This window comes from Carya illinoinensis, chromosome 1 (genome assembly GCF_018687715.1).
Source record: "Carya illinoinensis cultivar Pawnee chromosome 1, C.illinoinensisPawnee_v1, whole genome shotgun sequence".
In the NCBI taxonomy this organism is placed as follows: domain Eukaryota; kingdom Viridiplantae; phylum Streptophyta; class Magnoliopsida; order Fagales; family Juglandaceae; genus Carya; species Carya illinoinensis.
Window position 1 is genome coordinate 34,832,081 of NC_056752.1, and position 24,349 is coordinate 34,856,429.

General features: G+C 39.4%; 1 protein-coding gene across 1 annotated transcript in view; it reads right to left on the bottom strand.

The window, feature by feature from the left end:
- Nucleotides 1-24,028, bottom strand: part of LOC122316046 (peptidyl-prolyl cis-trans isomerase CYP59) — a 32,088-nt gene extending 8,060 nt beyond the window's left edge. Inside the window, exons 1-12 of the mRNA XM_043132520.1 lie at nt 23,807-24,028; nt 23,072-23,176; nt 22,687-22,804; nt 22,461-22,511; nt 20,476-20,567; nt 20,205-20,304; nt 19,492-19,614; nt 19,286-19,363; nt 19,079-19,125; nt 18,916-18,971; nt 18,021-18,061; nt 13,042-13,147 (exon numbers count right to left, since the gene is read on the bottom strand). Coding sequence (XP_042988454.1) covers nt 13,042-13,147; nt 18,021-18,061; nt 18,916-18,971; nt 19,079-19,125; nt 19,286-19,363; nt 19,492-19,614; nt 20,205-20,304; nt 20,476-20,567; nt 22,461-22,511; nt 22,687-22,804; nt 23,072-23,176; nt 23,807-23,904 — 1,015 coding nt within the window. The 5' untranslated portion in view covers nt 23,905-24,028. The remainder of the gene's footprint in view (nt 1-13,041; nt 13,148-18,020; nt 18,062-18,915; nt 18,972-19,078; nt 19,126-19,285; nt 19,364-19,491; nt 19,615-20,204; nt 20,305-20,475; nt 20,568-22,460; nt 22,512-22,686; nt 22,805-23,071; nt 23,177-23,806) is intronic.
- Between the last annotated feature and the right edge of the window lie 321 nt (nt 24,029-24,349).

Genomic DNA, 24,349 nt, shown 5'->3' on the forward strand with positions numbered 1-24,349 from the left:
GGGTAAGGCAGTGGTGGTCCTCATACCAGTTTCATTCTTACTGGTAAATTAAAAGCTTTAAAACTTGATTTAAAGCTTTGGAATACTCAATCCTTTGGAGAGATAGGGGAACATAAGAAATTCATGTAGGAGGAAATACAAAAGTCAGAGAGGATACACGAGGATAGGGTTCTTTCATCAGACGAGATATCTTGGAAGATATTGCTGGTTTCTAAATTAGAGAGGGTAATCTCTCTAGAGGAGATCTCTTGGCACCAAAAATCAAGAGCATTGTAGTTGAAAAAAGGGGACCGAAGTATGAAGTTATTTCATAGAGTTTGTAACTCTCATAGGAGAACTAATACCATTGAGATGCTAAACATTAATGATGAGGATTGTACGGACGCTCCCGTGATTCGGGAATATGTTGCTGATTTTTTTTGAACACTTGCTTACAGAGAAAGAGGGGTGGAGGCCCAAGCTAGATGGACTAGCTTTTGAGTCTATCGAGCCACAGAATTCCTCTTGGTTGGAAAGGCCTTTTTGAGGAGGTAGAAGTTTATGGTTCGGAAATAAAAATGGTTAAAGACAGAGCACCAGGTCTGGACAGCTTTTCCATGGGTTTCTTCCAAACATGTTGGGAGGTAGTGAAGGAGGATCTAATGAAGGTGTTCCAAGAGTTGTTGTTAGCTGGAAAATTTGAGAAAACTCTAAATGTCACTTTTATTGCATTGATTCCTAAGAAGGTTAAGGCATCAGAGGTAAAGGATTTTAGGCCCATTAGCCTTGTCAATGGAGTGTATAAGATCATCTCCAAGGTGCTTGCAAATCGCTTAGGGGAGGTATTGGGGAAGATCATCATTTTCTTTTTTTTTTTTGATAAGTAAAAAGATATATATTAAATCATAAAGAGGGCAAGGCCCGAGTACACAGGGGATATACAAAGAGCCTAGCTACAGTCTAAGAGCTGCGAAGGGCAGCGTGAAGTTCAGTAAAGGTAGTGCCATTCAGTACAATAGAGGAGGCCCATAAAACTAGAGTGTGATAGAAGAAATCCCTAAGCCCTTCCGCTGAACGCTCCTTATCCTCAAAGCAGCGACTATTCCTTTCGTTCCAGATGCACCACATTAGACAAAGTGGCACCATTTTTCAAATGTTTGCAATCTGCCCCTTTCCCCGAACACCTCTCCAACATGCCAACAGATCAATCGCCTTTCTAGGCATTACCTATGCCAAGCCTTGTCTTGTGAAGATGTCATTCCATAAGACCGTAACTACTTCGCAATGTAGGAGTAGATGATCCGCTGTCTCACTGTTGTGTTTGCACATGAAGCACATATCTGTTAGGTAGAGGCCACGTCTTCTCAGTTTGTCGATAGTTAGAATACTCCCATGGGATGCTAGCCAACCGAAAAAGGCAACTTTTAGAGGAGCCTTAGTCCTCCAGATGCACTTCCAAGGGAATGCAATGGAGGGGTGTGCCGACAGTACCTTGTAGTGGGAACGTACTAAGAATCGCTTGTTCCCTATTGGCAACCAGAGCAGATGATCTTCTCCATCAGCTTGTGGATTTGACACTTGTAACGCGCTGTAAAAATAAGCAATGTCTCCCAACTCCCAATCTTGTACCGCTCAAGTGAATCTTACTGACCAATGGGGAAGATCATCATGAAACCACAAAATGCATTTGTAAAGGGTAGGCAAATTCTGGACTCAATTCTTATCACCAATGAATGCCTGGATGGCAGACTCAAATCTAGTTCTACAAGGATCCTATGTAAACTGGATATGGAGAAAGCCTATGATCACGTAAATTGAGACTTTCTATTTTACTTACTGGGGAGGTGCAGATTTGGGGAGAGATGATGTTTGTGGGTCAGATGGTGCATTTCAATGGCAAGATTCTTAGTTTTGATAAATGGCAGTCTAGTTGGTTTTTTTAGCAATTCGAAAGGCCTAAGACAAGAGGATCCGCTGTCCCCAGTCCTCTTTGCCATTGTTATGGAGGCAATTAGTAGGACGCTATCGGCTTTGGTTACAAATGGGTTTGTGGGAGGCTTCTCAGTTGGAGACCCAAATAGGGGTATTATTAACATCTCTCACTTATTGTTTGGAGATGACACAGTATTTTGAGAGGCAAATCAAAACCAGCTCCGGGCACTGAAGGCACTTCTACTATGTTTTGAAGTAGCGTCAGGTTTGAAAGTGAACTTTGATAAATCAAAGTTAGTGCCAATTGGTAGTGTTAGCAACATTCAACAACTGGCCAATACACTTGGATGTAAGGTTTCTTCTCTTCCCATGGATTACCTTAGATTTCCATTGGGGGTTGCCTCAAGGGCTATATTAATATGGGATATAGTGATCGAGAAGATAGAACGTAAATCAGCAAGGTGGAAGTGGTTGTACTTGTCGAAAAGTGGTTGGATTGCCTTAATCAAGAGTACTCTTTCTAACTTACCAACATATTTCTTGTCTCTTTTCGCAATTCCAGCTAGTGAGGCGGCCCAGATTGAAAAAGTTCACCGTGATTTTTTGAGTGGTGCAGGGGATGAATTCAAATTCCATCTAGTCAGTTGGAACAAGGTAATACTCCAATCTCCTCTGGTGGATTGGAAATTAGAAATATGAGAATTTTCAATCGGGTCTTACTTGGGAAATGGTTGTGGAGATATAATATGAAACTGGAGGCCCTATGGAAGTCGGTAGTTGATTGCAAATATGGTATTTTGTTTTTGGGGGGGGGGGGGGGGGGGGGGGGTGGGGGGGGGGGCTGGTGTACTAGAAAGGTGAGTGGGGCATATGGTGTGGGAGTTTGGAAGCACATTAGACGAGGGTGGGGGTTTTTCTTTGCCATACGAAACTGATGTTGGGAGCAAGCTCTAGAATTAAATTTTGGAGTGACAAACGGTGTGGAAATAATGCCCTAAAGGACTCCTTTCCTTCAGTTTTCTGGATTGCATGTGCTCAAGAAGCTTTAGTGGCGAATCTCATGGTGTTATCGGGAGATCAAGTCCAATGAAACATCAATTTCAGTAAGGCAGCACAAGATTGGAAAGTTGGCAGCTTCAAGGACTTTTTTAGCCTATTGTATTCTGTGAAGCTGAGTAGACAACGAGTTGATACGTTGCGGTGAGTACGGGTAGGTAAGGGTACATTCTCGTTTCAATCCTTCAACAAGTCCCTCACACACTTGCCGAATAATCTAAGGACGCGAAGGGTGATTATGCTAAATTAGTGTTGTATGTGTAAGAAATCCGACGAGACTGCGGATCACCTCTTACTACATTGCGTGATTGCTAGAGTGCTATGGAATGAAGTGTTTGGCCGAGTAGAGTTAGCTTGGGTAATGCATGCCGCTGTGGTTGAGTTTTTGGCCAACTGGACACATCCAGTAGGTATTTCACAAATCAAAGTTGTGTGAAAGATGGTACCTATCTGTATTATGTGGTGCCTATGGCAAGAGTGAAACGACCGGACATTTGAAGACAAGGAGCGTTCATTAGCAGAACTTAGATCTTTATTTTTTAGAACTCTATTCCTATGGGGCATAGCTATAGACTTTAATGACCTTGATTTTCATGACTTTCTTGTTTCTATTGCTACGACCTGGATAGGCCTTATTTCTTGTATATCATCTTGTGTAGTTGGGCTATGCCTATCATCATTAATAAAATCATTTACTTATCAAAAAAAAGTTTGTGGGAACTCCTAGCTTTATATTGGCAGGTAAACTCAAAGCTCTGAAGGCTGATTTAAAGAAGTGGAACATGGAATTCTTTGGGCATGTAGATTTGCAAAAAGTCTCTTTGGGGGGGTTTGCGGGCCTTGGAGGTTGAGGAGGAAAATGAGGAGTTTTTGTCAAGAAAGAAAGCAGTGGTGTTAGAGCTTGAGAAGGTACTATCGATGGAAGAAATATCATTGAGGCAAAAATCGAGGGTTCTTTGGTTAAAAGAGGGGGATAAATGCACTAAGTTCTTTCATAAAATGGCTAATTCCCACCGGCATAATAATGCTATTGAGTTGCTCAATTCTGAAAATAGTGTACTTTCTTCTCCTGATGAGATACAGGATCACATTGTGCAGTTTTACAGTGCTCTTCTAACTAAGACAGCAGCTTGAAGACCCAAGATTGATGGCTTGAATTTTGAATCTTTGGATTTTTATACAGCAAGCTTGTTGGAGAGGCCGTTTGAAGAGATTGAGGTGTATCAAGTGGTATTTGGGCTGAGTAAAGACAAAGCTCCTAGCCAGATGGGTTTTCTATGGATTTCTTTCAAGTGTGTTGGGATATTGTAAAAGAAGGTGGGATGCCAGTTTTTCAAGAATTTTATGCTTTTCAAAAGTTTGAGAAGTCGTTGAATGCCGCTTTTATTGCCCTCATACCTAAGCTAGCCAGTGCTTCTGAATTGAAGGACTTCCGTCCCATCAGTTTGGTAAGTGGGATTTATAAAATAATTACTAAGGTGTTAGCTAACCGAATGAGTAAGGTGATGGATAAGATTATTTCTAAGCCCCAAAATGCTTTTGTCCGGGGTTGCCAAATCCTTGATTCAGTGTTGATCGCAAATGAATGTTTAGATAGTCGGCTGAGGGAAGGTGTTCTGGGATTTCTTTGCAAGTTAGACATGGAAAAGGCGTACGATCATGTGAATTGGGATTTTCTTTTCTACATGCTCAGAAGATGTGGTTTTGGGGATAGGTGGTGTGGTTGGATTAGACACAGCATCTCGATTGCTCAGTTTTCGGTGTTAGTTAATGGGCAATCTTGTGGTTTCTTTCAGAGTTCAAGAGGCTTGAGATAGAGGGATCTGTTATCTCCTTTTTTATTTGTTATCATTATGGAGGCTACGGTAGGAGGGGGTTTTCTATCCAGGTTTTCGGTGGGAAATGCAAAGAATGGTTTTATTTCAATTTCCCATTTACCCTTTGCTAATGATACTCTTATCTTTTGTGATGGTGATGGTGATCAAATTCAAGCTTTGAGGGCTGTATTGTTATGTTTTGAAGCTGTCTCGGGTCTTAAGGTGAATTTGGGTAAGTCGGAGATGGTTCCGGTGGGGGATGTGCATAACATTGACATCTTGGCAGAATTTTTGGGGTGTAGAGTTGCTTCTCTTCCCATGAAATATCTGGGTCTCCCATTGGGGGGCGTCATTCAAGGCCAAGAATATTTGGGATGGGGTAGTTGAGAAGATTGAGAATTGGCAGAAGTGGCTACACTTATCAAAAGGGGCTAGAATTACTCTTATCAAAAGTACCATTTGCAATCTTCCCACTTACTTTCGTTCTTTATTCCCATTACCGGTAGGTGTGGGAAATCGCATTGAGAAGTCATTTGGAGCATTTTTGTGGGGGTGGTATGGGAGAGGAAAATAAGTTCCATCAAGTGAGCTGGAATAGAGTCTGCTGTCCTATTGTTAATGGAGGTTTAGGGGTTCATAATTTGAGTAATTTTAATAAGGCGTTGTTGGGAAAGCAGTTGTGGAGGTATCAAAGGGGAAGAGGAATCGATGTGGAGGGAGATTATTGATCGGAAGTATGGGAGTGAGTGGGGGGGCTGGTGTTCTAAGGAGAGTAGGGAGACTTATGGTGTGAGTCTTTGGAAATTTATTAGAAAGGGGTGGGATAATTTTGTGGAACAAGTTGAGTTCAAGGTTGGCGATGGTTCAAGAATTCGCTTCTGGTTCGATGATTGGTGTGGTGAGCGTGCTCTTTTTAGAGCTTTTCCAGCTATTTTTAGAGTGGCTGTTAATCAGCAGGCTTCCATCTCAGATTTGTTGCTCCGATATAACGGAGTTGTGCATTGGGATGTTAGTTTGATTAGAGCTGTCCAGGATTAGGAACTTGAAGAGGGTGCAGATTTTTCAGCTTGTTGTATTCTCTGGATATTGGAGGAAATGAGAGGGATTGAATGGCTTGGAAGCATACAGTGTGTAAAAAGTTTTCTGAGAATAGGGAAGCTAGGAAGGTGATCGATTGATTGTCTTGTTGGCAAGGGATAAGGGGCAATCGCCAGATAGCTTCTGTTTGAAAGATGGTACCTTTATGTCTAATGTGGTGCACATGGATCGAAAGAAATGGACGCTGTTTTGAGAATAGGGAACGCTCTCCAGATTGTTTCAGGGCATTTTTCTTTCATACTTATTACTTTGGGCATCTTCTATTGTATTGAATGGAACGAGTCTCAATGACTTTTATGCTACCATACGTAGCACTTAGTTAGGCTCTTTTTTGTATACTCCCTGTGTACTCAGGCTTTGCATATTTATGTGGATCAATAAAATCTCTTTTACCTATAAAAAAATAAAAGTTTTATGTTCGATCATATTATAAGATGTTGATGTCCAGCATCACTTTTCTTTTCCGTGGAAGCGTATTTGGAGGGCTCATGTGCCATCAAAGGTAGCATTTTTTATTTAGACAGCATCTCCTGGGAAGCTTCAGACAATTGATAATTTGAGAAAGCGTGGCATGATTGTTATGGAGTGTTGCTTCGTGTAAGAAATATGGTGAATCGGTGGACCATTTACTCTTACATCGTGAGGTGGCTAAGGTGTTATGGGATGGTGTGTTCAGTAGAGCAGGGCCGGTTTGGGTAATGCCTAAAACAGTGGTGGATCTACCTGCGTCTTGGAATAGGCTTCATAGTTGTTCTCAAGTGGCAGCTGCGTGGAAGATGATTCTTTTATGCATTATGTGGTGTATTTGGATGGAAAGGAATGAGCGGTGTTTTAAGTTTTAATAACAGGGAGCGAACTGGAGAAAATCTGGATTTTTTTTTTTTTTTTTTTTTTACCTTGCTTCAATGGGTTTCAGCTATTTTACTTAATGGAGGGATGGTTCATGAGTTTTTGTTTTCATTTCCTAATCTTAGAATGTAATTAGGTGTATCTTTTATATACTTCCTGTATACACGGGCTTCGCCTATTGCATTCAATGAATAAAATTTTATTACTTATCAGAAAAAAAAAAAAAGAACAGGGATTTATACTTGATGAACAGCAAGTACACTTCCATCAGGAAAGATACGGAAAAAATAAGTTGAAAGATATGGAAAATGGTCCCCACGTCTTTGGTGGTATCTTTGGAGGGAGAGGAATGCAAGAAGCTTTGAAGATTGTGAGTGGTCAATGGAAGAGCTTAGAACTTTCTTTTTTAGCACTTCATTTCATTGGTCAATTGTAATAGATTTTTTTTTTTTTTTTATAAGTAAACGATAGTATTAATAAAAGGCATAGCCCAAGTACACAAGAAGGTATACAAGCGGTAAAACCTATCTAGGTGGCTATAGTAGTCACCAGAAACTCATGTACATTTAGGCCATTAAAGTCTATAGCTAGAGACCATAGAAGTAAAGTGCTGAACAAATAGATACAAAGCTCCTCAGATGTCCTCTCCTTATCTTCAAATGTTCGTTCATTTCGCTCTTGCCAAATGCACCACATGATGCAGATAGGTACCATCTTCCACATAGCTTTGACATGTAAATCTCCTCCCAGCATCGCCCAACTGGCTAATAGTTCAAGTACTGACTTCGGCATCACCCAATTTAACCCTACTCGACGGAAAACTTCACACCACAAGGCTCTCGCTGTCTCACAATGTAGCAGGAGATGGTTCACCGACTCACCATCTTTCTTACACATACAGCACCAATCAGTAATGATTACCCGCCTCTTCCACAAATTATCGATAGTCAGAATCTTGCCCAGAGCTGCTGTCCATACGAAGAAAAGTGTTTTGTGCGGCGCTTTATTCCTCCACAATCTTTTCCATGGAAACGAAACATTCGGTGTAGCTGTAAGGGCCTTATAATAAGAACACACCGAGAAAATACCCTTACCCGTATGTTTCCACCACAGTTTGTCTTCATGCAATCCGTTCGGCTTCATAGAGTACACTCGGTTGAAAAAATCAGTGAAACTGTTTACTTCCCAATCATGTGCTGCTCTACAAAAAGTGATGTTCCAGTGAACTTGGTCCCCCGAGCGAACCAACAGGTCCGCAACCGAAGCTTCTTGATCACAGGCCACTAAATATACACATGGAAAAGTGTCCTTCAGTGCCTCTTCCCCACACCAAATGTCCCTCCAAAAACTTATTCGTGTGCCCTCCCCCACCAAAAGTTTAGTATTATTGGCAAACATCCTCCACCCTCTTCTAATTTGTTTCCACATCCCCACTCCATACGATCCATTCCCCTCTCTAGTACACCATCCCCCCCAAAGGTTGCCATATTTACTATGAACTACTACTTTCCATAGTGCTTCCGGCTCCATATTATATCTCCAAAACCATTTCCCTAGGAGGGCCCGATTGAAAATTCTCAAATTCTTTATCCCCAACCCTCCTGAAGAAATTGGTCTGCAAACTGTATCCCAGTTGATTAGATGAAACTTGAATTCATCCCCCAACCCACTCCAAAGAAAATCACGGTACAATTTTTCAATCCGTGCTGCCACAGAAGCTGGAATTGTAAACAGAGACATAAAGTAAGTGGGTAGGTTAGAAAGAGTACTCTTTATCAGGGTCACTCAGCCTCCCTTCGACAAGTACAGTCTTTTCCATCCAGCCAATCTTCTCTCTATTTTCTCAATAATTGTATTCCAGATAGCTATGGCTCTTGAAGCCGCCCCCAAAGGTAAACCCAGATAAGTCATTGGAAGGGCGGTGACCTTACACCCCAATGTGTTAGCCAACTGTCGAGATCTACTAACATTCCCAATTGGCACTAATTCTGATTTATCAAAATTTACTCTCAAACCTGATGCTGCTTCAAAGCATAACAGTAGCGCTTTCAGAGTCCTAAGTTGTTCTTGTTCAGCCTCAAAGAAAATCAGCGTGTCATCAGCAAAAAATAAGTGAGATATCGAGATAAGGCCCCTATTCTAATCACCCACGGAAAAACCAGCCAGCAAACCATTGTTAACTAGAGTCATTATCATCCGACTCAGGGCCTCCATTATGATAACAAAGAGAAGAGGGGACAATGGATCCCCTTGTCTTAAACCTCTCGAGCTGTTAAAGAAGCCTTCTGGACTGCCATTAATCAGAATTGAAAATCTTGCTGTTGAAATGCACCATTTGATCCATCTACACCATTTTTCCCCAAAACCACACCTCCTCAAGAGATATATAAGAAAATCCCAATTTACATGGTCATATGCCTTTTCCATGTCTAATTTACAAATAATCCCTGCCATACCGGATTTTAATCTACTATCCAAACATTCATTGGCTATTAATACCGAGTCCAGAATCTGACGACCCCTAACAAAGGCATTTTGTGGCTTTGAGATTATCTTACCAATGGCCTCCCCTAACCTGTTTGCTAGAACCTTTGAAATAATTTTATAGACCCCGTTAATGAGGCTAACGGGCCTAAAATCCTTCACTTCTACAGCCTCGGTCTTCTTTGGAATTAATGCAATAAAGGTCGTGTTCAAACTTTTCTGAAATTTCCCTGACGAGAATAGTTCCTGGAAGACATTCAGCAAATCCTCTTTTATCACCTCCCAACAAGTGTGGAAGAACCCCATCGAAAAACCGTCTGGTCCTGGTGCTTTGTCTTTCCCCATACGTCTGATCACTTCATATATCTCCTCTTCCTCGAACGTTCTTTCCAATCTTGTCGCAATCTGTGGCTCAATGGAATCAAATACAAGTCCATCCACTTTTGGCCTCCATCCCTCTCTTTCTGTAAACAATTGTTCGAAAAAATTCAGCACATGTTCCCGTATCACAGGGGCCTCCGTACACTCTCTACCATTGATACTCAGCATCTCAATGGTATTATTCCTCTCCTATGAGAATTTGCCACTCTATGGAAGAATTTTGTACTCTTATCCCCTTCTTTCAGCCACAAAGCTCTTGATTTCTGTCGCCAAGATATTTCTTCAAAAGATAATACCCTTTCTATCTCTGTAGTCAATTCTGCCTTTCTTGTTCTTTCCTCTACGGAGAGAGATCTGCCTTCGTTGATGCTTTCAAGACACTGTAACTCTCCCATCATAACTTTCTTTTGCTCCCCTAAGTCCCCAAAAGATTGGGAATTCCATAGCTTTAAGTCCTCCTTTAAAGCCTTTAATTTGCCTGCAAGTATATGAGATGGAGTACCATTAAACTGATAAGAGGACCACCAACTCCTAACCTTATCCACAAAACCCTCGCTTTTAAGCCACATGTTTTCGAACTTGAAGTAACGGCGCCCACTTTCAATGCCTCCGCCATCCAATAAAATTGGAAAATGATCTGAGCATAAATGCGGCAATCTCCTCTTGCAGACCTCTGGATACTGACATTCCCACTCTGGCGATATTAAGAATCTATCCAACCTCGACCACGTCTGATTATTGGACCAAGTAAAAGGGCCACCTATAAGTGGTAAGTCCACCAGGTTCAACTCAAAGATGCAGTCGGAGAACTCCGTCATAGCTGGACGTATACGACTATCACCTAATTTTTCACTAGGGAACCTTGTGACGTTAAAATCCCCTCCTATACACCACGGGAGATCCCACCAGCTGTGTACCCCCGCAATTTCTTCCCAGAGTTGATGTCTAATGTTGTCAACATTCGGTCCATATATTCCTGCAAAAGCCCACGAAAAGTTATCTTCTACCATCTTAAGAGAAACGGCCACCGTATATTCCCCTATGAACTCCTCCCGCTTCATCATCACCCTTTTGTCCCACATCACAAGAATACCCCCCGAAGCCCCGTTCGAAGCCAAGTATATCCAATCTACATATGGGCAATGCCATACACTTCTCACTATTTTTCGGGTTACCAGTTTCAGTTTGGTCTCTTGTAAACATACAATATCCGCCCGCCATTCCCGTAACAAGTATTTTATGCGAGAACGCTTATTATAGTCATTTAGTCCCCTAACATTCCACGACACTATTTTTGGCTTCATAAAGAAACAAAAGTACCCTTCCCTTTGACCCTATCCCTACTAGCACTACCCTCTTTCAGTGACCAGTCCAATCTCTTAAGCTCCCTACATTTCTTGACTCCTTTATTCTTAGAACGTGAGTGTCCCACCTCAATGGCCGTGAGAAGAGCCAAAAACTGTTCTTCATAGCCCACACACTCCATACCCACTATCTTTGAATGTCTTTAACCTTGTTGAAAACCCAATCCGACATCTCACACTCATTTGGTAGAAGACAATCTAAAGGAAACGGGCTCTTGTCCCCCTGCCCTTCACACTGAGAATGACCTTCCCATTCCACCAAAGTATTCTGTATCTCCACTCCTCCTGAGATGATTTCCGGTGAAACCACCAGCTCCTCCCTTAAGGTCATCGGCTGGTTTAGCTCTTGAGAGTCAGGGACCATAGATAAATCATTGCAATGAGAAGCAGATGCCTCCCTTATGACATCCGAAATGTTCTGTCCACCACCCGCAAAAAGAAAAGCTCTTGGGAACTAGCTTTCTTCATTTTCCTCCATATTCCCCTTAAAACGTTCAGTCCCGTGTTCTGAAAACAGTTTTAGATGTTCACCCTCTGAGCTCTGTACCTCCGTTTGAGGAAAAAACTCCCCCATCGTGCTTATCGGTTTAGTCTGTGCGTAAAACTCTGGAAAAAGCACCACCGGGGGCTGTATTTCCTCTTTTTCCTCTGCACGATACGGCAAGATCTGTTCTATTCTCGTCGCTGGCGATGTCTGCGTTGCCGGCATGATTTTCGCCGTCGTTCTCTGTTCAATCTGAGCATGGGTCGTCGTTGTCAACTGTGTTGCCGATGTAGATGGGTCGGATCTCGTGTTTCGGATCCTCCATCTCTTTTGTATTACCGGCCCGTGAGCTGTTTCTGTAACATTGGACTCCCTGGTAAGGCCTTTACCCGCAGGCCCTCTTTTGTCCAATATTTGAGGCCTCGTGAAACCCTCTTTCCCTGCCTGGCCCAACTCCAGCCCATTATAGGCCTGTCCCATTTCCTTCTTTAATAATAATTCAATTTTCTTATGCAGATCTACTATCTGCGATTTTGCCTCCCATAGCAATGTCAACGTCTCCCCATCAGTCACTCCCTCTAACTGTCTGTTACAGCTCTGACACAATACTAGGCACGTCTCCCTGTCAGGCTCCTGACCCCATGCCATACCTTTTTGTACGAGCATATCTTCCTTCCCAGTTCTCTGACCCTGCGGTTGTTCCACCACCAGAGCCTCCTTGTAGGACAAAGGCTGTGACTGCACCAGCCATTGCTTGACCATCGTCCTCTTCCCCGTTTCCTCATTGTGCACATATCTCTTTTTATCGAAAAGATCCCACAGCGCCTCCCCCATCTTGTTCCACCCATTTCCTTCTTCCTCAGGTATGAAAATGAAGTTCCTCCTCCCACCCACTCCATATTCTACCACTGCTAGGTACCTACCTCTCGAGTTTGAGCACCTTTGGGCAATGAAACTACTGCTGCCTTCCCTTTTAGAGGTATAGAATTCCTTTTGATCTTCCTTTGAACAGACATCCATGGCCTTTGCCAGCCACTGCACCGCTACTGGGCCCAGAGCTATCCTTGCCACCATCCTCCAAGATTTTTCTGTGATAATCACCCTGCCCCCCTCCTTTACCAGCGTGAAGCATTTTGAACCAATAACTACCTCCTTACACCACTGCATAGCGTATGGATAGAACCTAACTAAGCACCACCGTGAACACCGTCGTTAACTACCCCCACTAATGTAACTGAATAAAGCTAAGCATCACAAAAGAGGAAGTGTACGGAGAGAAAAGTTTTCCCTACTGAAAAGTGTCCTAGAATAATTTTTGTAATAGATTTCAATGGCTTGAATCTCCACGACTTTCTTGTACCTCTAGATAATCATGACTAGGTGTTGCTCTTGTATATGTCCTGTTTACTTGGGCTATATGCCTATTTCTATCAATAAGATTTGTATACTGATAAAATATAAGTTGAAAAATAGCACAGCCGCATCATGCCAACAATTGAAAGAGCGATAAATGAACCAGAAAAGGGAAAATAAAGATTTTTTTTATAACTAGAAAAAAGAGATGAAACAAGAATCTTTATAAAACTGCAATATTTACCTTTACCCATTTGGTGATCTTTGCGTCTGTACTGGGACCACAGTTTCGCAACACTCTGACTAAAATCCACATGTATCCTTCGATCATCAATTAGGGCATTATCCATCTGCCATTTAAATTAGATATAAGTTTGAATGAACAAATAGATGCATAAACAAAGCGTGGTTTTACAGCAAAATAAAGCAGGTAATCGATATTGATTCCTCTAAATCTTCTATTCTTATTTATTTAAGGAAAATTAAAACATACCTCCTATAGTTAAATCTAATTGCACTTTACCTCCCCGACTTATGGAAAATATAATTTGGATCTGATTTAATGTATTTGCTGAGCCAATCAAGTAATGCCACATTATTTATTTATTTGATGCCCTTATTTGCATATTTCCTTTTACTTTCCTCAAAACCTCGGCCAAATTGGATGGCCACAGTCTATTCCCTTCCCCTGGCCTTGTTTATCACAACCCTGAAGGACCACTTCCCAGTTACGGCTCATATAATTTGAAAAGGGTGCCAATGACCTCTAGCTCAAACGATGCTGTCTCAATGTAAGAATAGTATTGAGGTGAAGTTGTAGGCCAAAGATCTACAGAGTGCATACAATCAAATGAAACAACCAGCCACCCCCACAGGTTACGGAGTTCTACAAGAGTTTATTTCTAAGGAACAAAATGAATGATTTTGAAAAATATTCATTTTTCAACCTGTGAAGAAAATGAGTTTTTTTTTATTTTTATTAGTAATGCAAATTGCAAATTTTATTAAGAGCACAAAGGAGTGCAACCTAAGTACACAGGAAGCACATGAAATATATATATATATATATTTTTTTTATTGGCACCGGGTGTTCAAGAATAGAGTCCCGACTAATTCTTGGGGTGCACAGGCCCTCAGCAAGAAGTTTCCCACAAGTACACCTCAGGTAATTCAAGGGGAAAATCCCCTAGTCCAATGATCCCTAGAGATTGTTTACACCAAAGGAGATTTGAACCTTAGACCGAGGGGAAGCATACCCCCAAGCCCAAGGCTTTTACCACTTGAGCCAACCTCTAGGGGTTATAAAATATATACCCAATTAGAAAGAAGAAAAAGAAAATCCTTAAATTCTAATAGGTTGGAAAATTGCAAGATATTGTGAACAGTAGTCCAATTATCCTTGCATAGAGATTGTTGAAAATTATTACTTTTAATTCTGACACTGGCCTCTCATGGTTTTCTAAAATTCGGGCATTGCATTCTTGGAAAAATGCACCATACTAATAAAACAGAAGTCCTTAATGGCCATCTTAGAATAAGAGCAATGAAAGTAGCATTGACATTATTCTCAAAACTCATGCAAGACATACAATAGGTCTTCTTCAATAATCTCCCAACAAGTCTGAAAAAAGTCTAAAGATAAAGCATCAGGGCTAGGGGCTTTGTCACCATTTATACCCTTCACCACCTCAAATATCTTACCCTCTCAAAGGCTCTCTCCAGCCACACTAACTCCTTTCCACACTAGAATCAAGCTAAGATCATCCGACATTGGTCTCTAAGAAAATTGTAGAGAATAAAGACAGGTATATGATTGTAAGACATGCTCCCTAACTTCTATGTTGTCTAAAGTGAGAGGCTCTCTCCAGCCACACTAGCTCCTTTCCACACTAGGATCAACGCTAAGATCATCCGACATTGTTCTCTAAGAAAATTGTAGAGAATAAAGACCGGTATATGATTGTAAGACATGCTCCCTAACTTCTGTGTTGTCTAAAGAAGCTGCACCATCAATAACTTGAAAGTTTATCATCTTATTTCTAATTTTCTATTATTCAAATTGGCCATCTAATGGAAGAATTATGTGTTCAAGACTCCTTCCTTGAGCCAAAGAGTTCATAATCTCTGTATCTGACATGTTTCTCCAAGAAAAGAATCCATTCTAACTAGCCAGAAACCTTACTCATTTTCAATAGATCATACTCATATAACATGCGTTCTTCTGCAATGGTATCCAGCTCACTAAGTTCCGCCATGAAGTGTCACTTCTTCTCTCCAACATGGCCAAACATGTCTTCATTTAATTTATCCAAATTTAGTTTCAGGGCTTTCAATTTTCTAGCCAGATTATTACTGGGGGAACTTTGAAAGTTATAGATCCTTCACCATTGTTTCACCGTGTCCACAGATCCCTCAGTTTTCAGCCACATCCTCAAATTTGAAACACCTACTGCTCCACACCTTGTCATCACAAATAAGCAACGAAGGAATGAGGTCCAATAATAAACTAGGAAGACTTCTCTAAGAAAATACTAGAAATTGGATTTCCCAATCAGGAGAGAAGGAACCTATCAACTCTAGGCCATGTCAGTGAATCATGGGTACTGCACCATGTAAATTATCATCCTACAAGGGTGATATCCACAGGGTTTTGCTCAAAAATGAATCTAGAGAACTCCACAATAGCTTGGTAATAGCAGATCCCACCTAACCTCTCGCTCAGATAATGGAAAATATTAACTTCTCCCCCAAAAATACACCATGGTAGGTTCCACCAACTAACTGGACCCGCTAGTTTGTCCCAAGAATTCTTCTAATCATTATTGGGTCCATAAACTGGAGTGCAAGCAACACAAAATTGTCATCAATATTTTTTTAAGTGCATGCAACAGCGAAATGATCGCTTGACTAATTAGTCAATCCTGTTCCTTTATTCCTCATTGATTCCCTTTAAAGAAAGGGAGAGAGTGAAGACTGTTTACGGAATGATTTTTTGTTTAGGGAATTCGTGTTAATCACACCTATAGTTTTTAGAGTAACTTAAGGATTAAGGTACACTTCTCACCTGATAGTCATATACTGACTCCCATTCACATAGTGCAACTATTAGCTTTAGTGATTTCAAAAATATCTCTACCCCTACTTTCAATTCTTTTTACACATCAGAAGCTGTAGTAATAAATATGCCTACATATGTTCTTTATAGGCAAAATAAAAAATATATACCTACATATGTACATATGCACATGAGCATTTATGTGCGTCAACATAAAAGAAAAAAATAAGAAAAATTACATGTCAACTATCAATTGTGTATCACAATTATAACTCATTAAGGAGGAGAAAAAAAAGGAAGAATGGACTAGTCCTCTATCATGTAAGGCCAGAAATGTAAATTCCCATATTCCACATGTAAGTTGTCAAAACAAAATCATAAAATTGAAGCTTCTTAACATAATACTAAGACTCTTTGTAATGCAATAACATCTTACAAAGAAGTACTTAAGGTTAATTTGGGTAAGTCTGAGATGGTACCAGTGGGTCGGATGAGAAATATGCAAAGATTGGCAAGTATTTTGGATTGTCAGGTTTCCTCATTGCTGATTAGATACCTCGGACTTCATTTGGGGGCTACATTTAAGGCTAGTACTGTATGAGATGGAGTGTTGGAAAAGATAGAGAGAAGGTTGGCGGGGTGGAAGAGGTTGTATTTGTCAAAAGGGGGTAGAATCACTCTTATTAATACTTTGTCTAATCTTTATTTTCTATCCCTATACCTGTTGGTGTGGCTAATAGTTGAAGAAGTTATTTCGAGACTTCTTTTGGGGAGGTTTAGGGGAGGAAGCTAAGTTTCATTTGGTTGGATGTGATAAGATTTGTACTCCTTTGTCATGTGGTGAGTTGGGGTTTAAAAAACTAAGCATCTTCAATAAAGCATTACTTGGGAAGTGGTTATGGAGGTATCATCAAGATTGCGAATCCTTGTGGAGGGCCGTGACTAACTCAAAATATGGGAGTGCTTGGGGAGGATGGAGTTCTAATGAGGTAAGAGATACTCATGTTGTGGGGGTGTGGAAGTGTATTAGGAATGATTGGGATGATTTTGTAAAACAGGCTTTATTATGGTTGGTGACGGTTCAATAATTCCTTTTTGGCATGATCCATGGTGTGGCGGTAGGGTTCTTACCGCTGTTTTTCCAGATCTCTTTCATATTTCTCAATATCTGGATGCTTCCATGGCTGAGATTTTGAACTCTTCTAATGGTTCTTCCCATTGGAATGTTCTTTTTTCTAGAGCAGTTACTGACTGGGAAATAGAGGCTGTTTCTAAATTGTTTGGCTTACTGTATGCTACACAGTTTGGGCAGGATGTGAGTGATAAGATGGTTTGGAGGTGCACTGGTAATAAGAAGTTTTCAGTTCATTCTTTGTACAAGTTGCTGTCTAGGCCAAATGGGGTACATTCCTTTCCTTGGAAGAGTGTTTGGAAGAGTAAGGTGCCTTCAAAGGAGGCTTTCTTTGGCTGGTCTGCTGCTTAGGGAAGATTTTGACTTTGGACAATCTCAGGAAGCGTGTACTAATTGTTTGTTTTGGAGTGGTGCTTCTTATGTAAGAAAGCTGGTGAATCGGTGGATCATTTATTATTTACACTGTGAGGTGACTAGGGTGTTATGGTATGAAGTGTTTGATAGAAGTGGAATGGCTTGGGTGATGCCTAGGAGGGTGGCAGATCTTTTTGTTTGCTGGAGAGGTTTAAGGAATTTTCAAATTGCTGCTGTTTGGAATATGATCCCTTTATGCCTTATGTGGTGTATTTGGGATGAGAGGAATGGTTGATGCTTTGAGGATAAGGAACGTTCAGTGGATGAGCTTAAACGTTTCCTTATTGTAATGGGCTTTGGCAATTGTGTTTAATGAAACTAGTGTCCATGATTTTCCTGTTGCTTCTTCTAGTTCCTGACTTGTAACTAGGTTCAGTTTTTGTATACTTCCTGTGTACTTGGCTTTGCCTTGCTACTTGTCTCAATGAAATTGCTTATTCATCAAAAAAAAAAAAAAAAATTATCAAAAAATTTCTCCTGGGAAGAGGTTACAACGTGTTTAATCCAAGTAGAAACATGTAAGAACAGATCCAAGCTTGTCGTAAAAACTGGATGCATGTAGCTAGTACATCGGGTCATTAAATATGCAAGAAGAAGACTAAAATTTCAGGCTCCAACCTACCTTAAAATATGCTTGTTCACAAGCCTCTATTGTGTCAAACTCTGGCATGGGAAAAGAAAACTGATAGCAATCAGATCATAATAAAAAACTTGACACTTCAATAGAAAGTAAGACAACACCATAAACTAAGAAAATGACGATATGCACAAAAATTACCACGTAGACTGGGTTATAATGATACCCATGCCTATTATCCCCACTGATCGATTTCCTCCAAATGCTCTTAGTCAAGCTAGGGTTAGGCTATGGTTTGGTCTATCTAGAGGGAGTGCCTGGGGATCCCCTATACATGAACCGACCTAGCATGCTCCTCATGGGTCCATTTCCTCTTGACACATGCCCCAGTGGGTAGGGGTACAATTATAGTCACACTTACAAATTTCCAACCCATGGTCTCCCCCTCCTTGCCTTTGTTTTTGTCTTCTTCTTTTTTGGCTTAGAATTAAAAAAAGAATATAAAAGGAAAACATAAACCTCGATAACCATAATTAGTAATGCATTCCATTAATGGAAAAACCTGTTTGAGACTTTTCTTTTTTTTAAGTAAACCTGTTTGAGACTTTTAAGATTTCTTTTCCTCCTTTCCAGTCCTTTTTTCTTTTTTTTGGGCTTGGATAGAAGTAGAGAAGGGCATCATCCTAAGGGATTTTATGGATCATATTAATAAATGTCCAATTAAAAAGTTAAAGATAGCTGTAAACCAAAAATATCACTTCCTTCCCCAAGCTAAAGGAAATGCTAATTAAACACCATAATTATTTTTTTATAGGTAATTGAAAATTTAATTGATAAAAATAAACATTCTAATTAATTACAGCAGTCTTGTACAGAATGCAAAGAAATATTCACGGGGATAACATATGGAAAATCAGGAGGAAAACAAATATTTCCCCACCTATGAAAGCATAGCATAAACTGTCTCCAGTCTTGTAGTCACGAATTATTTCAGCCCTGTAAGCAGCATTTACTTATGAGAAATGCATGTAGCAACCCTGAAAACACCCACCCCAAAAAATCAATAATTTTCAATACCAAAAACAAGTTATATCATCACTTACGATAATACTGTTCCAAATCTAGAAAATATGGTATGCAAGTCCTCATCCTGCGGTAAAAACAAATAACCATTAAAGATAACCTTAAGTTAAAAACTCCTTAACAAAGAGCTTAATATGAGTATAATTTTTTCTCAGGTGAGAGTAGTATCTTCCTAGTAATAGGAATGATAGAAATCCCCTTATCACGATCAGAAAAGAAGCACTCACTTCAGTAACTGGATTCAGTTTACAAACAAAGAGCACATTATCAGGAGGCTTCATCTCAGCATCAGGAATATCTCCAATCTGTATGCAGATAATTCAAAAAATAAATAAATAAATAAAAAACAACTCATTTTACCAAAAAAATCTGGGATCTTTTTTTGTGGATATGTAAAAGTACTGGGATCTATGCATATGTATCCAATGCTTACACTCTCAAGTACAACTGCTCTTGAATGTGCTTCCTTTGAGCGGAGCACCTCCTCAAGCTCTTCAGTACCTAATTGTTCATCCATAGGCACCCAATCATCTTCAAGCCGCACATCATCATCAACCTGGTTAGAACATAGACATGGTAATGACTTTGAAGCAAAGATGCTTGCCACATTACCACCAAATCCTCCAAGATGCCACATAAAGAAAATGAACAATGATGACCCACTTTGTCTTCTGCTCCCCTTGTTTAATGCACCCCACAAAGTAATATAAATTTACTTGGCATCATGTTGGACATTTCAAACTGAAAACCAAATATCTGCCAATTATGATACTCAGAATTCCTATTATGAATCACTAGTTTTTCTTTTTTAGGTAATTTATAGTCTGAATCCCTAGTTAGAAACATACCATCAAGGTGAAAGAATCTTGTATAATTCTATTACGTTTGAGCAAGCTTCCCATGACATTGTTAAAATTATAAGATATTCTGATAGAAAGGAAACAAAAAGTATCATCATTTCGATAAATCCTAATTATCTATAGATCTCAAGGCCATCTTAACCTAAGGAACTTATGCCTCTAAGTGCCTTGTAAATGACTGCTCACCCATTATTATTTGGCTTCATGCTTCCTCAAATAAATATACATACATACATATATATATATATATATATATATATATATATATCTGCAGCTCTCTCATTACCTCATCTTTTGGCTTTCCTTCAGGGGAAGCCTCAGGAATCAACTCAGGTAGCTGGGAAGGATCATCAAAAGGATCATCCAGTATGTATGTGTGTTTGATTCTGTTCAACAAAGAAAAAGATAAAAAAATATGACCTAGGAATCATAATTACATTGTCGGTTTTTTTTTTTTTTTTGATAGGTAATAGAAAGCTTTATTAAGATAAAGATAAATGTAATTAGAAGATAAAATATTTAGAAGATAAAATATTTAGAATGGAAATAGAATTGACCGTATATTCTTATATGGTCTTCCCTTCTCATCCACATAAGCTTCATTTATCCTGGTCAATGTATCGAGCCCTTCCGCTACTTCCCCAAAGACCTGCAACGACAGAAACTTTTCTGAAACGATTGTACATTGACCTAACAACACTATTTGGATAGATTCTCCCATCATAAACTCTCATCAGCTACAGATATGTAAAATCATCTAGAGAGAGAAAAAAAAAACATGCTTTAGCCACAAAAGAGATTTCAAAAAAAATAAACTCACAAACTAATATGACTTGTTGTGGTACATCAGATTATATAGTTACTTTTATTGTAAAGTAGATCTAACGTATCACATGAAGTCACGTTAGTTTGTAAGTTTGTTTTTGAGAAATCTCTTTATAGATATAGCACTTCTCATAAAATTTATTGAAAAAAAAAAACACAATCTCTGTACCCACAACCTGGCCTATGTAAAGGGTTGTCTTAGTCTTAATCTCTAGGGGTTGGCTCAAGTGGTAAAGGTCTTGATCTTGGTCTTGGTGGTATGCTCCCTCCAAGGTCTAAGGTTCGAATCCTCTTGAGTGCAAACAATCTCTAGTGGCCATCGGACTAGGGGATTTTCCCTTTGAATTACCCAAGATGCACTTGCTGGAAAATCCTTGTTGAGGGTCTGTGCACCCCTGGGATTAGTCGGGACGCTATTCTCAGACACCCGGTGCCAATAAAAAAAAATTATAGACATCTAGGATGCAATGACTTTATAGCAAGAAGTACCAAATAAGTAGAAAGGTTTTTTCTCATGTTTATATAGAGAATGATATTTTTTGTTGACATGGGTGTCTGAGAACAAAGTCCCTACTAATCCCAGGGGTGCACAGACCCTAGGCAAGGAGTTTCCCGCAAGTACACTTTGGGTAATTTAAGAGGAAAGTCCCTCAATCCAATGGCCCCTAGAAATTGTTTGCACTCAAGAGGATTCAAACCTTAGACCAAGAGTGAGCATACCACCAAGACCAAGGCTTTTACCACTTGAAACCCTAGGGGTTAAACAAGTTTGCAAAATCAAGCTCATAACACGATATTGCCTATATGCCTCAATATTACTTGCTCTCAAAACTACACTGATCAGGCTAGATGGATATGAAATCAATGTCTAGGTAAGAACTTCTTCAGCTAAATTGGAAGAATCCTTCAAATTTCAATAGACACTAAAAAGATGCATAGAATATTAACATTGTTGATAGTCTAAATGTTTATTAGCAAAAGAATATCCTTTACTTTATAAGTAATGCAGTACTGCCATACGTATTGCAGTAATGCCGTACGTATTGCAGTAATGCCGTATTTATTGCAGTAATGCCACTAGCCTTCTAGCTAGCTCACTTACAAATGAAGTGTTTTATGATGCAACAAGAAGAATACAATAAATTTGCAACACCCCAATTATATTGGAGGGTAGTAAATGACAGATTGATGAATGGGATCCCATATTGCTGGGGAATAAGAATTTTTTCATATTTATAATGATCTCAAAGAACCTCTAGTTGTAACTGTAGTTAGTACTTTTACTAGAACTAACCTCTTAAAAGTCATCTATTTCATTACACCTCCCCAAAGGAACTAGAGGACAACAAGTTCTGTCCATGTTGTCCAAAGGAAGATAAAGCGCTAAACATGGGCTTCTTGACGGAAGCATATCACACAAACTAAGTTAAAAAACATTAGAAAAAGGTCGAGATTCCTCCCCAAATCCACGTCTCCTTTCCCATCCTTTATCAAGGGGAAAAAAACTCTTTAAATAAGAAATTAACTAGGAGAAGCAACAACTATGTCCACATCTTCAATTCAAGTAAAGGAATCAAGAAGGCACATGACATCACAAAAGTAGATGACTAGCCAAAACAAAATCATAAAATTAAACATTCCTTTATTCATTTTAGGATACGACAACTGGTACAAAGAGAAATAGAAACCAAGAAATCACTGGGATAAGGAGACTCACAGCGTGCTTCCCATCTAGATAGTCCAGATCATCACGTAGAGTAAAATAGAACTGAAACAAGAGCAATTTCATGAGCAAAGGAATAGGTTCAGACGAGAACTCAGTAAAATCTAATTCTCAATGAGATGCAGGAGAAATTTTGAATGTCTCTTCATCTTCAAAAGGTCATATAGTAAAAGAATCCTCAACACCATTAAGCAAGTAACACACTCTTATACAGTTATACCTGAGAAGCATTAAGATTCTCTCCAGCACTAGCCATGGCAATGGTGCCAGTCTTAGAATGCTTTAAATCAAGATGAATCTCATCACTGAAAAACCGAGCTTGATCACCATATAGAAACCTAGGAGAACATAGCATGATATAAGTATCTTCGATTAGGTTGCGTTGGGGCAAAAGTTACTTTGCATGGCAGACAACTATCAATATAGAATGCAGGGAATGGTAACCCAAGTTACCAGAGAACAAAGCAGAGTCGTGAAATCATGCACAAAGAAACAACATGTGTAGACAGCTATCAGAATAGAGAATTTCCAGCAAGATTAATGTAATTTCCCACAAGAAGTGGAGAAAGTTTTATATTGCGGATGGCTCATATTGATGTTCTTACTTGTAGATAGAATCACCACCTGACCCTGTTCCGGTCGGGTCACCAGTCTGTGCAGTAAAATCCTTCTGAACCGTGTGAAATAGGCACCCATTATAGTATTTGATCCTGTAACAAAAAGTAGAAATAAATATGGAAGAAAATAGAAAACTAAAATATTCTGTAACCAATGCCCAAAGCAGTTTATCAAGCTCAGAAAACAAATTTCCCACGGTCATGGTTTCTTTGATAGTAAAGATTATCAATAAAGATTATTCCAACTTAATAAAAAAAAGTTATAATACTCATCAAAATGGACAAAGTCGAACAAAGAAAACAATCCATAGAGAAAAAAATTCCTCGTGAAAAATAAATCTTACAGTTCAAAATCAACTAATTAGACATTAATTCGCACTTTCGCACTTATGGAAATTGAAAAGTTGAAACAATTGTGCTTCGAAAGAAATTTAAGAGAACAAGCGAGATTCAGAAATGTAAGAAACACCAACTACGTGCAGCCCGATTAACCCTCAAAAAAAGAACCACTGACAACGGAACTGAATCTCCGCAACCCTACAACCCACTATACGTAGACATTCAGATTATTAAAAAAAAAAAAAAAAGGACTTCAGCAAGGACAGTCAGAGTTCAGCAGCCAACAAATTGTTTTTCCACTGAGAAAGTAGGAAAATAAACGAATCAAACTTCTCTTTTTTTCTCGGGAACCAAAAGGATGTTAAAAAATAGACAACAACTCACTTGCAAAGCTTTAAGAAGTTTTTGGAGGTCAAGGGGCACTTATCCGTGTGCAAATCCACCACTATGTCCCCTAAGCTCGTTACGATCAGCACCGACATCCTCTATACAACGGAACTCAGCTACGAATCTCTGCGATTTGCTTTGCTGCCGAAAAAATTGCCAGTAACAGCGAAAAAATGAAGCAGCGATCGGATGAACCCTATGAAACGAAGGAGGAGTTAACTATACGGCGTCGTCCAACGCGCTTGGACAGTAACGGCTCACTGCTTCGGTCGAACCGTACGGAACGCACTCTACGTGCTATTTATTTCCTTTTTTAGGCTTCCAAATTATCAACAATTATTTCTTGATAAAATTATACTCCAAATTCAGCTATTTATATTTTTTAAATTTATGCAAAAAATATAATAGATAATTTAATTTTTTTAAATTATAAAATAAAATAATTTTAAAAAATAATATTCTAAAAGTATTTTATTCAATTTTTAATTTGTATCTTTAACTCACTATCTAAATCTTTTCTAAATATACCAATTCATTTAT